General features: G+C 37.7%; 1 protein-coding gene across 4 annotated transcripts in view; it reads left to right on the forward strand.

Moving 5' to 3' along the window:
* Positions 1–16,939, forward strand: part of WWC3 (WWC family member 3) — a 96,594-nt gene that overhangs the window by 31,705 nt on the left and 47,950 nt on the right. For all 4 annotated transcript variants that reach the window (XM_012569623.5, XM_030280648.4, XM_002188716.7 and 1 more), the window contains exons 2-5: positions 4,937–5,046; positions 9,744–9,947; positions 12,010–12,086; positions 14,190–14,269. In XM_012569623.5, the coding sequence (XP_012425077.3) occupies positions 4,937–5,046; positions 9,744–9,947; positions 12,010–12,086; positions 14,190–14,269 (471 nt within the window). The remainder of the gene's footprint in view (positions 1–4,936; positions 5,047–9,743; positions 9,948–12,009; positions 12,087–14,189; positions 14,270–16,939) is intronic.

Here is a 16,939-nt window from a genome sequence, read left to right on the forward strand (position 1 = left end):
TTGCAGAGAGCTGAGTGGATGGAGGACAGATGAAGAGGAAGACCATGGTGTACTCCAGGGTGCTGTAACAGCGTATCTGGAGTTCGTGGCGGCATTTGCTGCGAGCAGCCCGTGCCCGACTGCGGTGTGCTGCCGGGGCGAGGCCGCGTGGGTCTGACTGTGCCTCTTCTGCCCTGCGGGGGAAGCTGGGCAGTGTGTCCCTGCCGTGTCCCTGCCCTGCTCGGGCAGTGTGTCCCTGCCGTGTCCCTGCCCTGCTCGGGCAGTGCTTTGGGCAGTGTGTCCCTGCCGTGTCCCTGCCCTGCTCGGGCAGTGGCTTTGGGCAGTGTGTGCCTGCCCTGCTCGGGGCAGTGGCTTTGGGCAGTGTGTCCCTGCCGTGTCCCTGCCCTGCTCGGGCAGTGCTTTGGGCAGTGTGTCCCTTCCGTGTCCCTGCCCTTCTCGGGCAGTGCTTTGGGCAGTGTGTCCCTTCCGTGTCCCTGCCCTTCTCGGGCAGTGCTTTGGGCAGTGTGTCCCTGCCCTGCTCGGGCAATGACTTTGGGCAGTGTGTCCCTGCCGTGTCCCTGCCCTGCTCGGGCAGTGCTTTGGGCAGTGTGTGCCTGCCCTGCTCGGGCAGTGCCTGCTGGGGAGGGCAGCCTGCTCGGAGTCACGGCACAGCTGTGACCCTTCCCTGTTGCGCAGAGACGGTCGTGCTGCCCAGGCCAGAGCTATGGTGGTGGAAGATGTCGAAGAAGTGCCTTCAGGACTGCGGTGTAACTTTTAAAAACAACATAATAACAATCCTCCCATTCTCCCCCTCACTGTAAGCAACTCTTCTTACCAGTGTCTGTGAAATGACAAAAAAGAAAAGAAAAAAAAATCTTCCATTCCTTCTCAGTTTCTTGGTTTGGTTTGTTTGGGATTTTTTGGAATTTTTTTTTCCTCTCTGTGCAGTTGGAGGGAATAAGAACCATGGTACAAGACCAGAGGGTTAGTTGAACTTTGTAACAGTATCTGTAGCTTGAATTCACATTTGAAAGGAGGTAAGAAAAAAAACATTGACTGAAAGCTTTAAAGTATGTGCATGATTTCTCATTTTGCCTTTTATCTTTCTTGCCTTGTGACACTTCAATAATACACTTGGCATAGTACTTTCTTTGGAGAAACTATTGGTAGATTTATCAGATTACTAATTCTTTTCTAGTTTTCTTTTCTTTTTCTATTACTCATTTTTAAATTGCATGGTGTTCTTTATATCTCTAATGTGAATTAATGCAGTTTCTTAGTAAATTAGTAATATAGTTTCTGTATCTGCATTTGTCAGGCAAAAACATCTATCCCATTGGATGGCAATTCACACTGAGATCAGGTTTAAGGAAATTTTTCTCCTAGTTGTTTGTGGAGGTGTATCAAATTTTATTAGATATCTTTTGCTGCCGTTGGACCTGACCAAAATCAGAAACAAAATTAAAACCACTGTTGACAGCTGCTGTTCTTGCATTCTTCTTTCTGTCTCCTACAGACAGTGACTTTTCTTCAGAACCTGGTGGTTCTTTTTCATAATTAGCCCTCATGGTTAGTGCTTTTCCCTTAATACAGGCCCAGTTTGAAAGGTGGGATGACTGTGTATGTAATTTAGGTGTCTAGGCATTGGTTAAAGGAGGGCACTAGTTTACAACTAGTAATGTTTCTACTTTGGAACACCTTTTCGATTTCCTGTTCAAGATCTTGGAAAAACAGGCTGTGTTTGTCTTTATTTAGTTCCTTCCAGGGGAAGTTTTACTCAATTAGACCTAGGGAATTCAAGCAGCCAGGGTCCTCTAATGTGGCATCAGGGCGATGGGAAGACTGGGGATCTTATCTAATATTTTCCAAAGCCTTGTGTTTTTAGTGATCTGGTTCTGGTTTTGAAGGTCTATGTCAATGAAGTTGCCCTACTCTGTCTGTGAAACTGTGCTTTGGAGATGTGAAGTATGTCTTTTCTTTGGACCGAGAAGCTTTGCTTTATTATTTAAAGGTTGAGGTTTTCTGTGAGGTTAGCACAATTCAGGACAGCCCTGGTTTTTGTTTCACCAAAGATGGCAGCATTTTTGTTGTGTCTTTATCTTTATAGTGCTTTGAAAAGCTGTTGTCTTTATTTCAATACATTGAAATGTTTTAACAAATGTACCTTGTACAATTCTTCATAAAAAAGTAGAAAGGGTCTGTTCTGTTTTATAGAATTTAAGCTAATTAAAAAGAAACCCAGAGGGTAAAACAGTATTTCCAGAAGATACTTAATTTCAACAGTCAACTGCTGTAATTTGTGGCTGACCTCCAATGTAGATATCTGCATCTCTTCCATTTTGTCTTTGTTATTCTGAAAAAGCCTAGTTTCCTTAACTGGCAAGAAACTAATATTGTCCTCAGAGTTGTGCTGCTTAAACCAGGAAGGTATTTTTTCAGTTTACTTCATCAAACAGTGCAAAACACAGGCAGAAACTTCCAATTCTTATTTTTGTGTCTTTGGCTGAAGGTCCAACTACATAGATATAAATGTGACTGGATTGAATCAATGTGACATTGTGCTTTGTCTGAAGGGAATCCAATTTGGAGCAACTTTGATTATAGTTTAAAATGAGCAACATCAACTTAATAATGGTCTGAATATCTGGAAGATAGCTTTTTATGTGTTGGGTTTTTTTTTTCCCTACAAGTTTTCCTTCAAAATTACTAATTAAACTGTTCACACATGCTTTTATAACACTGTAATGAAAACTGGTTAGACCAGATGCATTGGTTTTCTTCAGTCTTCCTTTTCCAAAAAGTGAACATTGTCCTTGTTCTGCAAGTCTGAGTCCTGGCGGGATCACAGAGCATTGAATTAAAGTTTTTGTAGTGTGAAAGGTTAGAGTATCATGTGCAGGTTTTACTTATGAATAAAGGGTGAGGGTATGTTTGTGTAACAAGCAAGCAAGTCTCATAACTCATTCCAAAGAAAATCTTGTCTATAGTGCAGTAATTTAGGAGCTGATGTCTAGACTACTTTGAGAAATTGTAAACATTATGTCTTCAGAACAAGACCATGGGAGTTTAGGAAAAAATGCTGCACTTTGTATGTTTAATATTTGACTGGATTCCAGGGAGAGCAGGAGTATTTTGGCAATATCTGGTCTGCCTGACTGCTAAAGGAATTAATGAGAGTGCTTATGTCAGTTCCTAGTAACATTTTCTTTCTTGAATAGAGCATCTTTGGATTTGCATGACTGCATGATGTAAACTACATATTTGTCAGCAATGGAAAATTTTTACTATAAATAGTGGTGCACAAGTTTATGTACATCTTGTTAAACTGTTTATACCTGTTGGAGAATCAGCTAAGTAGGATCAAGCTATTATTTGACCTGAATAGTCTGAATAGTCTGAATCTTTCTACTGTTGTGCAGCGCTGTTGAAACACAACATTGAAACAAGTAAGGAAGTTTTTAAAATTATTCTACTGCAGTTAATTTTGAACAATGTAATCCCAGTCACTGTAAAATAGTTTCAGGAGGCAGGTAAATGCAGTTTTGCTGTGTGCTGTGTGCAAAGTTTTGTGTTTGTTGGTGATTAAATGATGTACTTACTACACCATTGGACTAGCTAGAATAAAGCTGTAGTAGTATTTCCATCATTTCAAGTCTTTACCGCTGAATTGTTCTGGTTGGTTTTATTTTGGGATGGAAAAGGACTTCCAAGTTCAAAGACAGACATACTTTGGCTCAGACTAAGTTACTATGCTATATAAGTGTTATCAGATGAAGGGCAATTATGAGTCCTAATGGTCTCTCCGTTCAGCAGTGTATTTGTAAGCATAGTCCCAATCTGGTGTCAGAAAACCTTTATTGGGTATTGCAACATACAAGGGGAAATACAACAGAGTATAATGCTATAGATTATGCTCAGTTTAAGTCAGTCCCTAAATTAATGCATGTATTTAATGTTTGCAAAGTTGCCACCTTGAATTAGAAGTGCCTCAAAAAATATGTGAGGAAGCTGTTATATCTATATCCCATGTGTAATTGAAATTACTTTATTAGTAGCTTTTCAGTAAATGAATTTTGTGACAGCTTTTAGAGGAAAACATTGTTCTGGGGGTTAAGTAAAAATTAAAATTAATTTTTGGGTAATAAACATGATTGGACTGAGTGTAAAGGCCTTTATATTTCTATCATTTATTCTATCAAGTTTTATATATATATTGCTGTTCTAGAGCAGTGTTGGTTTAGAGTCTTTCTATATAATATGGAACTGACTACTTTCAGTGTCCCTGTCAACACTGAAAAGGCTGTTTCAGTTTTCTGTTGTCCACTGATCTATTAAGACTTTGTCTAGCAAGGGCTGTGATATTTTAAGCTGCTAGATAGTAATGCTGTTACTTATTAATTACTATTTCTGGTCTAATTGCTTCAGAATTTTTCAAAGACATTTGTTTGTCTTCTTTTTGAGGGAGAGGAAGTAATGTGAATATGTCTGGACCAAGAGAATATCGTTAATAGTTGGAAATGCATAATTGAAAAGAGGAAGACTGTTATATAAGTCTGTCTTGAATTTTATGGGTTTTTTTGAAGACAAGCAATTATACTACATTGTCACCAGAAAGACATTAAAACCTATAAAGCTTCTAGTAGTTTCAGCAGTGGTGAACTCCAGCTGCACATTTGTGTTCTTTGCAGTATGGGAGAAGAACTGGCAGGACTGCATGCCACTATAATTAAATTGTTATACATAGAAACTAGAGGGGAGAAGCTTGTCTTACCTGTTTGAGGAGTATCTGTCAGCATATTTAAATGAAAATTTATTTTGAAACTGTATGTTTGTAATTATCAGCACATTCCTAAATAGCATAACTAGTTTTTGATCAACTGGTGAAGGTATCTTCAAAACATGTAATTGTAAACTCTGCACCTTTTTGTATTTATTTGTGTTATTTTTATTTTTATAGGATTACAAAGCCTTTGACGTTTGCGGACTGTGTTGGTGATGAACTTCCTTTAGGATGGGAAACTGTTTACGATCAACAGATTGGAGTTTATTATATGGACCACATAAATCGTGAGTAGATATGTGATTGTTTTGAGGAATGCTAGCAAGCTGGTGTTTACTCTTGCCACTAACTTTGCTTCTTATGCCATTTATACAACTCATGCTACAGTGAGAAAATGTATGCAAATAATTTCTTGCAGAATGTGTTTCCTTATCTTTCATATGGGGGCATAATTGTAAAGAATTTCGTTTGTAAAAAATTTTACAAACCTATGATTGGACTATAGTGTATCAAAGTATTTTGGTTTGCTTGGTCATACTGTGAAGTATTAGTAATTTTGTTGTTGCTTTTTGTCATATGTCAGAAAGATCTTTGTGTTATATTCTTACATTTCCCATTTTTCCAGTCATCCATAGTTCACTCTTCTAGATTGAAAACCAAAATACATTCTGAGAGAAGTGTGCTGATTTTTAAACAGAAGCACTGTGAAATACATTAATCTCATTCTTGCTTAAGCAGTATATATTTTATGTTTTAATACAGTACAAAATGCTATCAAAAAGACAACAGATGTGCCTTTTGGAAACTAATTTTGAATGCTTTCCCTTTTGGACTATCGCTGAGCTTTGTATCATCACTGTGGCACATTTGCCAGTTCTACTTTTAACAAAATGTCTTATCTTTATAGCTTTGTACTGCTGCTGCTGTTACTGTTGTGCTATCATTAAGCTTCTTATCGCCATTGAGTGAATGCTTTCAGTATTGTGGGAATTGGCCGTTGGTGGGGACTAAGAAAAGAAGAAAGTAGTTACAAGGGCTGTCACAGCAATGGTAAATAGTACAATCTGAAAAACCAACCTCAATACTATCTACTTGAAATCTAGTCAATTAAAAAATCCAAGTGTAATAATAATTTTGGGCTTCCAGCCATCATTGGAATTGCTTGTGTATTGTGGTTTTACAATTACTTGCTTTAAAAAACCTAAACAACATAATAACAAATGTTCCCATGGTATTGTTTGACCTATACAGGTACTTGTTTGTTGGGAAATTTAACAAAGATCATTAACTAAATGATAAACTTTAAACAGCTGTTAATACATTAATCACAAGGATAGATAGACAAGAAAATTCAAAGGCAATAAATACAGACTGTTAGATAATTCTTACAATAACTCTGTGTTTAAAAAAAGTATTAGTTTAAGTATTGCTGTCATGCTAACTTTAGTAATGTTGAAATTTAGTAAGAAGTGAGGATGACATTTGAGTACAGTAATGGAGTGCACTTACACCAAAGTATGTGCATGAATGTATATCTTCTTAAAAAAATGAAAGTATTGCCAACTCTTTTTAATTTTTTTTTAATTTGCAGATGGGTTTAGAGTCCGTGCAGAAAATGAGTAGAACATGAATTCCTGTTGCAATGTTGTGCCTTAAAAAAGCTACTGATAGGCCTCTGTGATAGAAATAACAACCAGCATCACATGCAAAAACAGAGCTTCCCTGTGCTTTTTGACTTTTATTATTAGCAGCTTTACCACATACTTCAAGTTTGAACTTACAGAAGGGATATTAATCATTGTAGGCATGTAAGATCTGGCTTGCATTTTTTTCTGTGCAGTTGAGAGCAAAAATTGTAGAAGAGAGTCTTTGCAAAGAGCATTTGAGTTCCCAAATGATCAGTGGGTAGACAGAAAAGATGAATGTTAATGGGTATGGAAAAGTAAAGCTAATCATATTAGGTATGAAATAAAGTTAATGTATGAACAGAGGGATAGAAGTTTCATGCGGGCAGTGCTGAACTGAGTAAAAGGAATCATTCAACAATTAACAAGGTTGCAAAATTGGTCTCTTTCATGATAACTAATTGCTTGCTGCCCACAGATATTATCCTAAATGGTAATTCAACCGTCACAGTAAAATGGGTTTGTCACCCTTAGGCTAATACCAGCAAGATTTATAATAAGAGGGAAGATGGAGTTGGTATTATAGCTGGATAATTATTATTCAGAAATTAGTAGGACATTTGATCCAATTTTTAAACAGTGGACATCAAAGTTACCAATCAAGACTGCATAAACTTCATTTGTAGAACTGAGAGCTAATGAGTAGACAATCATGTGCATCGTGAGGTGGTGTCAGACAAGTGGCAGAGATGGTGTAGGAGCTGAAGAAACGTTTTTCTGAAATGAGTATGTCTAAACCACTTGGAATGGCAGCTTCAGCAGAAAACATTTGGATTACCTTTTGTGGCTGACTGGGTTAAATTCTTTATGCAGCTTTGGAGTTCTGTGTTAATTGACAAAACAGTTAGAAGTACTTCAGTGTCAAGAAATACTGTGAGAAAATGCAAGGGATAATTCAAAGAGAGTCTTTCTACATTTACACTTACCAGGGACCTCTCATGTTTTGTGCAGTCTCTTAAGCTTTTTGCCCTTGCACCTTTTAAAAGAAAACAGCAATACTTCTGATTTTTTTCTAAGTCTCTTGCTATGTTTGTTTACCCAGGAAGCAAGAAAAAGATTTCTAGGCAATAGTTTTCCATTTAAACTGGACAAAAACCAAGGAACAGAAGAATCTTCTGTAAATCTCAATGGTGCTTCCAACCCTGATCTCCATCTTGTTCTGTAAATTCAGTACTTTGTTGACACCCTTACTAAGCTGCTCTTGGCTGTTATCCAACCATTGCTTAAAAACCTTGGCGGTTGCCAGCCACAGAATTCCTTTCCCTCCTCCTCAGAGTCTTGGGAGCCTTTGAAGTCTCCTCTAAGCAGTTGGGCATTCCCCAGTGAGGGAATAATATATTCTCTGCATTTGTCTGGGACTGTTCTTGAGTTACTATAGTGGTTTTTTTTTAATTGGTTGTAAAGAAATGAAGGAAGTTAATTTTATCATACAATGTAGCTTTAGTCTTGTTATGTGGCAAACTTGTTTAGAAATCCAGGGCAAAGTTTCATAAACCAGAAAAAAGCAGAGCTTCCCAGGCACTAAAGAAGTTTTCTACCTCCAGTGAATGCTGCTAGCTTTTCAGAAGGCTTCTGAAATAATTCTGTGAGACATGTGGTACCCTGAAGTATAGGAGCTCAGAAGTTTAATGTGTAATAGAATGTAACACCTTACCCTGGGCTGTTTATTGAGATTAGGACTAATAATTAACCATTCAAAGACAAAAACTGAATCCTAGTAAGCCTATCTGTTTTATAAATATTTACTGTTTTCTCATTGTTTCCATGAGGGTTTAGCAGTCTTAGGAATATTAAAATTTTCACAGGTTTCAGAGGTACTTATGGACACATGAGGTAGCAGTGGAAATTGAAATGCCCTCAGTGAAGGGTAGGCAGCAGTAAGAATTCTTGTTTTATTCTGCTTGCCCTCCATGTAGAGGAGGATTTATGGCAACTCAACAAGCCAAAGCACATCCTGTCCTTGGCACAGGAGATGCTTTCAGGACACTGGAGTCAGAAGGGAATCGAAGGGGTCCCTGGAAAATGGGGAGAAATTGCAGAACTGTAGGCACTATCTTTATACTGTTTCAATGTGAGGAGTTGCAGCAAGAGAAAGGTACAGCTGTTTAGAGAAAAGGTTATTTAGGAACTTAATCTGCAAATCTGTTGGAGGCACTGCTCTTTGATGAGCTTTCTGTTTTTGTTTATATACTTTTCAGATGGCTTTCAGATGCTCAGCTGCTAGCATGACCTTGACACCATTAAAGTTCTTAATCTGTTGTGCTCAATCTTCTACAGTTTTGTATTTCATCACTGGTACCAATATGCTGAATTATGTACCCAGGATTAATGCAAAACATAACTGGCTTTCATCTCTTGTAAGAAACTAAGTTTGGAAAAATTGCTAGGTGCTTAGCTCCTGACTGTGCTGCAGGTTTTGCCACTACTTTGAACACTGACCTTGTGTCTGCAGCAGCTTCTTACTGGTAGAGCTTCAGTCATCAGAAATTAACATTACATTTAGACAAAAGGCTTTACATGGACATCATCATGTAAAACATATTATCTGACTAACAAGAACTCTCAAAATGAGCCAGTAATTTTTTAGGATTTTAATGTGTGTCATCCTCTAATGCCTTTGCAACTGCAAAGAGATTGTTTTGCAAGTAATAACCTTGAAAATCAATAGATATGGGAAAGATTTTTTTTTGTGGAAACCTGTTTTTGGTTTGTGTTTAAATAAAAACTGTTCTAAACTCTGGCAAGGAAAAACATCAGACTGCTGTTTCTTAAGACAAAAAAAAGAAGTGATTTAAAACTTTATGGATTTGAGACTAAGATGCTGACTTCTCTGTTGAATTACCTTATTCTTCTTAACTATGTAAGGGTAGCCTCTGTCCTTTTAAGATGTTATGCTTGTGAAGTTGTATGCAGTATCATAAGATAGTTCCAGCTATTTATAGACTTATGGGTTAAGCATTGAGATACCTTTCATTTTTCCTTGTGGTTCTGGTTTTTTAGGTAGTTCTTGGAATTTTCAAGTTGGCTATTAAGGAAGGTTAGAGCCAAATTACTGTTTTCTTTGGGTTTGCACTGGTTTGTAAAGAAAAGAATAACATTCAAATACCTTTTATATTTGAAAAGCCTTTCCTGTTCTTTCACTCTGCATCCTTCCTTCTTCTCATCCTGGCTGGAATGATTTTGGGCACTGTAGTGTCAGGTGTGCTGGTCAAAAATGGACATTAACAAAAATAACTTGGACTTGGTGGCACAAAGTGTCATATAATTTTATTTTAATGTCTTTACTTTTTTCTCTTCAGAGCTCACACAAATTGAGGATCCAAGGGAACAATGGAGAAGGGAGCAAGAACGCATGCTAAAGGAATATTTAATAGTTGCCCAGGAGGCACTCAATGCCAAGAAAGAGATTTACCAAATAAAGCAGCAGCGTTTCGAACTAGCCCAGGAAGAATATCAACAATTGCACAAAATGTGTGAGGATGACAGCCGTTCCTATGCCAGCTGTGAGTTTACTATCTTTTATCTTTTTATCTTATAATCTATTATCTTTTCTTGATATTACATACCTGCCTTCACCAGATGTGGTGTGAGAAATAGTGTGACATATTTCCATCACCTGATTCTTCTCTGAATGAAGGTCCTGACTGCAGCAGAGAGGTGCTATTCTTTGACTCTGCAATTCAGTGTCTTCCAATTCCTGTTATGTCTGTTACAACAGAGATATAATGGGGATAAATGTTAACATTAAAAAACGATGTAACTTTAAACAGGCATACATCCCAGCTGGTATTTCTACCCATCTTGGAGCCAGGTGTAGTGGTGCTTCCTGCAAGGCAACAAAGGGCTGAATGTTGCTGGATCAGCTGCCTACCTGCACTCCTAAACGCAAAGATTATTTTCCACTTAATATGGGAGGGAGTCATCAGCTTAGGGGAAACCTGTGGATCCACAGAATGTTCAGCAAATTTTCAGAGTTAGGGACAAGCTCTTGTCTGTTTCATATTTTTGAAGCTCTTAGAAAAACAAATTATTTGAAACAGCAACAAAATATGATTGAAAATGATAAAATTGGGGGTTATTTGTAATGAAAGCAAATGCTAGTCAATTTATTTATGTTTCTCAATCTTCTGATAGTTTGAGGTTTTGTAGGTATATCTGGAGTTGATACTGAGAATCTGTAAGAGCAATTACATAAAACTGCTTGTTTTGAGGTGGAAAAATATTTTAATTTTTTAGAGATGCATTAATATATTTTATATTGGATTTAATGTCATAAGTATCGGTTTTGAGAAAATGGGATGGACTGATTACTCAGATGATTTTTAAAAATTTTTAAAAATATCAATTTGGGGATTAATCATGCTGTTAACTCAAGATTCCTAAAAGCTTCTTCTCCACTTGTTTTTCTTAATTTGACTCCTCCACTCCATTGTGGTGTGCTTGTTTCTCCTTTTATTGTACAGAAATATTAGGCTTCTAATGTGAGTGCAATTACATTGCCTAAGTTGGATGCTTATATAGTGAATATCTTTGCCTCTACCTCCACTTGTTTCAAATTGTTGCATTTAAAGAACTAAGACTTCACAAATTGTTTTTCTCCACTTTGCTTGTGGGTGCTTCCATTGACTCAGTGTCGTGTGCATGAGTGGGAGGTGAGGTCAGTGGTTGTGGGTTGGCAGGGAGGTGCCCATGCAGCAGTTTTGTGACTCAGTTGTGATCAGCACTGTTTAAAAAAAATCCATAGAAAATCCTGGATTTAGAGAATTAGTCCAGGTATGACTACTCTTTTTGGCAAGTTCCTGCACGCTCAACATGACCTTGGCATTGCAGTATTCTTTCAAGAGTCAAAAGGTCCAATGCAGCCCCAGACATGGATATGGGTTTCAGTGCAGCAGCCTTCAACTCTGCAAAAGGATGGAAGGTCTGACAGCACAACCCCATCCATTCACATACCAGGCATTTTTCAGTGGGCCAGTGCTGCCTTGAATGGCTCACTCCATAAATCATGGTTGCTCTAGCCCCATCTATCCTCTAGGACCTTTACTTTGTCTGTGTGAGCTTTGGCTTACAATGCCACAGCTTGAAATCATTGCCTAACTGTAGATACCCTGTGTTAAGAGCTCACTTGCCAGGATTGGTTTGTATTTCAGTTCCCCACACTGTTGCTTTAGAAGGCAGCTTCTCTCCTTAGCTGTGCCTTCTGTTCTGATAATAATTTTTTAAACTTTAGTCCCTATCATAGTGTTAATTGTGTGTACCTAGAAAGTAACTAGTAATTACTAATATTACACAAATTGCTTACTTCAGTAGGTGCCATCATCTTATCATAGAGGCTAATTGCTTTTAGGGAATAGCGGTGCTGCTGTATACAATATTTGGTGTTGTTTGGGACGAAAAAAATGTTTCAGGTGGGTCAAATAGAAATCTTCAGTTGTACTTCAGCACAGAGGATAATGACTTGTAAGAAAAAGAATTAATGAAATGGTTTATCAAATAGTGACATATCTTAACAACTGTATTAAAGAAAGGGAGAAAAAAGTAAAATACTGGTTTTCATCTGTTTAGCATTCTCTGGATTTTCAGCTAATACCAAGTATGACCCGTATCAGATTAAAGCAGAAATAGCCAGCCGTCGTGACAGAGTGAGTAATCTTTTTTCATTTTGTAAAAATATGAATTAGGCGTGGGGAAGGGAGGGAGGGTCTGTTTTTCTTTTACTAGCATTTACACTGAACATGGCATGCATAAAATGAAAAGAAATGTGGTATTGAAAAGTGCTTTTTAATTCTAACCCGTAGCTCTATATTAACTGCATTTCACTTGAGAAGTAATGCTTTTTCCATGTTACAAATGCAAACATTTTTGTCACAAACGTCAGAGGCAAGCTCAGCCAGACTTTCAGAAATTGCTTTCTCTCTACAAACTGCCACAAGTAGTAAATGCTCTGCAGCCAGATTCTTTCAGTTCAAACCCACTGTCTTCATACTATTTAACCATTTTCAGTGAGGTTCTGTTGGACTGCAGGTTTAGCCACTTATTTGGAAATCTCTTCACAATTCAGTAGACCTATTGGCCAAATAGAATTTTTCAGCTGATTGGCCGGAGCTCTTTTATGAGGAGACGGAAGTTCAAGTATTCTGACAACGATAGGCAGTTCTGTAACAAAAATGTTCCTTATTTATGTATTTTTAAAAAAACTAAAGTCATGGTTTTGATAAGTAAGTATTTTAAAAAATATTTGTCCGTGCAGGATAGTGCTCTACTGTTGTTGTAGTGGCCACTTTTCACATGAGTGCCTCTGAAAATAAATCCTGTTCGCCACCCTTGAAAGGCATTTATTCTATCTGTGTATATTTATTACATGCTGACTAGTGTTTGCTTGTTTTACATACTCTAAATGTCAGCATATTCTAAACAAGAAAACAAGCCTTATTTATTTAAGTAATATTTGAAGAAACGAGGTTTTTCACTTATGACTATTTTCCTCTTTCTCTTAAACAAAATGACCTACTACATACATACGATATTATGTTCAAGTGACTCTGTGTAGTCATTGAGTTATTTCAGGAAATAGAATGAAATAGGCACTATAAACCTTTTGTGTGCAGGATATTAGGGATGCATTTTCTCATTTTACTTTTGGTGAGTGTTAAAGGAGCTAGTGAGGTATAATGCTTAGGGGCTCGTGCTATGAATTTTGATGAAAGGGAGAGAGCTGTGCAGAATGGTGGGACTCTGACAGTCCTGGTTTGTAGCCTGGTACTGATGCAAAGCCCCTTGCTCTTGGAATAGAGCTGAAGAAAAATTAATTTTTTTACTCTCTTTTTTATTTTTAATCTATCTTGTAATGATTTTGTCATTTACTGAGGTACATGTGGAAATCAAAAGCACTCTGGGTAAATTCTAGAAAATATCCTGAGTTTGGTAGCTTCAGAGAAGAGAGCTTTTTTCTTCCATCCCCACCCCTCTTTGGGCTCGTTCAGTGTTAGCCTCATTACCACATACTGAAACACCTCTATTCCCCTCATTTGTCTGCTGTCTCTTGCATTCTCCTCTCCCTGTTGCCTTCAGTTATCTGTCAGCTTTGGAGGGCAAGAAGCTCTTTCTTTGCAGATCATGCTTGGCTCTTCCATGGTCTGCACAACCTACTCAGGTTTCCATAAAACCACAAGAATAGGTTTCTGGAAACATCTTTGCTGTGTCACTTTCGATTTAGGCTCCTAGTTGGATCAAGATAATTGTCAAGGGGGTTGAGAGGACAGGATAATATGAAAATAACTGTGGAAAGCCAGGCTGCCATTTCTGGGAGACCAGTTCTGCTGCCATTAATTTTGATTTCCTGGATTGAAAAATTAGCAGCATTGAATGTTTTGTCTTTTTTAAAGTTGACTGAAAAATTGAAGACAGTTGAGAGGTGTCTTTGCTACAAAGGGAGAAGAAAATTTATATGGGTTGAAACTTGTTAGCTGTTAGCATAAACTGTTGGAGAAAGGAGCCTTATAGAATAAATGAGGAAATTTATACTTTAAAAGATTAATATTTTGACTGCTTTTTGATTGTGCCTTATGATATTTAAGAAAATCTTCTGTTATTTTAATGCACAATTTTAAAGCAAAAAAAGAGAAGAGAAATTATCACCTCAAGTTCTTTAAAGTAGCTTAAGATTTTGCATTTAAAAACCAATTATTTTTATTGTGGAAGTTACTGTTACTTATTTTTACTTTTAATTATTTTGTATTATTCAGCTTTCTAGGCTGAAACGAGAGTTGGCACAGATGAAGCAGGAGTTGCAATATAAAGAAAAAGGAGTGGAAACTCTGCAAGAGTAAGTAAAGAGTTTGTGGGAGGATCTTTTTTTGTGGTTTGAGTTTATTTTTTAATTGCCTTTGAATGAATTTCATAGAAAAGTGTTGTCAAACATAAAACGTTAAAGGCTTTGCTTCAGACTTTCTGCTGTGATAGTGATACAGGGTGAGAACAACATGGAAGGATAGAAGAAGAGTTAAACAGAATTGGTTGGAGTTGTGATTTTGTAGGTTCACATGAAAGAATAGCTTTATAGGCCATGTTCTTTAACTTTTCTTCAAGATATTGCCAAACTGGAATTTAAAAAATATTTCCCACATACTTTTTGAAGATACCTACTGCCTAAAGCACAACCCAAAGCACCATGCTGTTGAGTAGTTTCCCCATGGCAGTACCAAGGCTTTCTGGTTGGGCACAGAACTTTTCCTAGGGGAAATTCTGTACACGACAACACTGCTTCTCCCTGTTACCTGATGGTCAGGCCATCTCATTCTGCACTGTATGGCTGATTTTTGCTTGTATTGTAAAACTAGTGGTCTGTGAGACCTTGGATTGTGTTGCATGTGTGCAAAATGTCTGCATGTAAATGTGACTCCTTGTGTCCTCCTGGTAAGGAAAGGAAGCTCAGGGCAATTTGCCACTGCTCCCAGGGCAATTAGGCAGCCCTGCTCTGTTCCCTGCGTGCCCAGTGGTGTCTAAGGTTGTGAAGTGTTGTGGTGACCCTCTCCCTGCCGCTCTTCCTGCAGGCCATCTGAGGGGAAGGGAACTGCGTGACTTCCATCTGTGTGTTGTTAGTCACCTACACACATAGCGCATACACGGGATGCCCAGTGGGATGGGGAAAGAGGTTGCCAGGTCATGAAAAGGATGGCAGGTAAACACAGGTTGTTGTGGCCTCCAGATTCCTGCAGCAAGGCCAGTGGCTAGACCAAGAGCTGAAACAGCACTTGGATCTGCCTTGGATATGTGGCTGTGCATTTAGAAACCTTGGCCTTTTTTCCAGCATGCATGTAAACAAACTGCCTAATGCAGGAGCTTCCTGAAAATGTTGTAACTGTTGCATGTCTAATGCATTTTGCAACATAAATGCAGCAGCTGCAGAAATATTTTGAAGCTTTGGATTTATTGTGTTGGTGCTGCAAAGCATGGGCTTTTACTTCAGGAATTCTGATGAAATTCCAAGGACCCTGGAGCAGTTAGGGTACTTATTTTCCAATTTTGATTGGCACTACGATAACAAAACAAATTAAAGGAAGATTCTTAGATTTAACTTTTAAAAAAGGAGGAGTAACCCATGCACTTAATATTTTTGGTGTGTTTGGTTTGGTTTTTTAATAACAAAATTTTCTGGTTTTTTAAAACAAGGTTCTTTTGCTTTATAATGCCTCTAAAAAATTTAATAGAAGAAAACTCGTTCAACCAAAGTACCCAAATTCTTAATAGGCAGATACAATGTAATCATTTACAGGCATAAATGTATTTTTATTGAAGCATCTAGAGGTAGTTGGGGAATTGGTAATGTATGATATTAACTGAAAATCAGTAAAATAAAACATTCAAAGTATTTGCAGTTTCAATATACTAAGTAATATTTTAAATATAGTCAACATATCAGTATGGTGGTGTAGATATGTAAACCGTAACAGAACAAAACCAATTTTGTCTTATGATTCTTAATCATATTTTCTTAAAGTAAGAATTGCTATTCCATTTCTGCTGTTTTAATTTGTTTTCCTTCTCTTGGTTATTGGGTTATTTTAAGGGTATAGGTTCAATTATTTTATAAAAGGACTAACCACTTGACTAGGATGATGAAAGTATTTGAAGACCATTTGAAACTCAAGATTGTTTTAATTAGTATAATTCATTTAAGATAGTCCAATAGAGTTGTGCTACTTTTTGAAAACTAAAGTCTGCAAATGATTAAGAATACAAATGTTAGTCTTGGATTATAGCCCAAGTCAAGTTGCCCATGTTCCAGGATGGGGTTATATGAGAGACATTCAAGAGAGGAATTATTTTAAAGCATATCTGATTAGTCAGTGGTCACTCTAGTCATGTAATTTAGAAGTTCAGGCATGACAACTCAGTGCTTCAGTGTGCTCATTGCTGCTGTTGCTACGGTTGCCCTCTGTCCTGTTGAGGCACTGGGCGGCACTTGCTGTGCTTGCTGGAGCTGGGGAGAACCTTTTGCCTGTGTGTTACCTGGAACTGTGCTCTGCTCTCTGCAGGGACTTCTTCACTTGTGAGAGAGACTTGTGGTTTTGTTTTATTTTGTGCTTTTAAGTGGTTTTTTTATTTGCCCTTCTGGTGAGATACATGTGGGTTTTTGGGGAGTATTTTGCTTCTAGGAGGAAGTGAGCCAAATTGGAGAGTACTTAAACTAACAGCTGAAGAGAGGAGCTTCTGTCACCTCCTTGTGTAGTCAGTAGACAAATTAGCCTGGAAGCCTAACTGTGCCCTAGCCTGTCCCTGTGCAATCTCTCCCCTACCTCCTGTATTTGTTGGGAGGGAAGGGTCACTCAAGTCAAGTACCAAGGCTGAAGTAGTTTAGTTTTTTCATATCCTCAAAGTAAGTATATTGTCTAAAAAGAATTTTATTGCCCCTTCTTTAAAACAAAAATGCTATGTTTTTTTGCTCCTGTTCCCCCTTACCATGCTTCCCCTTCCCCTTTAAAGTTTATTGCAT

The sequence above is a fragment of the Taeniopygia guttata genome, chromosome 1 (genome assembly GCF_048771995.1).
Source record: "Taeniopygia guttata chromosome 1, bTaeGut7.mat, whole genome shotgun sequence".
Lineage (NCBI taxonomy): Eukaryota > Metazoa > Chordata > Aves > Passeriformes > Estrildidae > Taeniopygia > Taeniopygia guttata.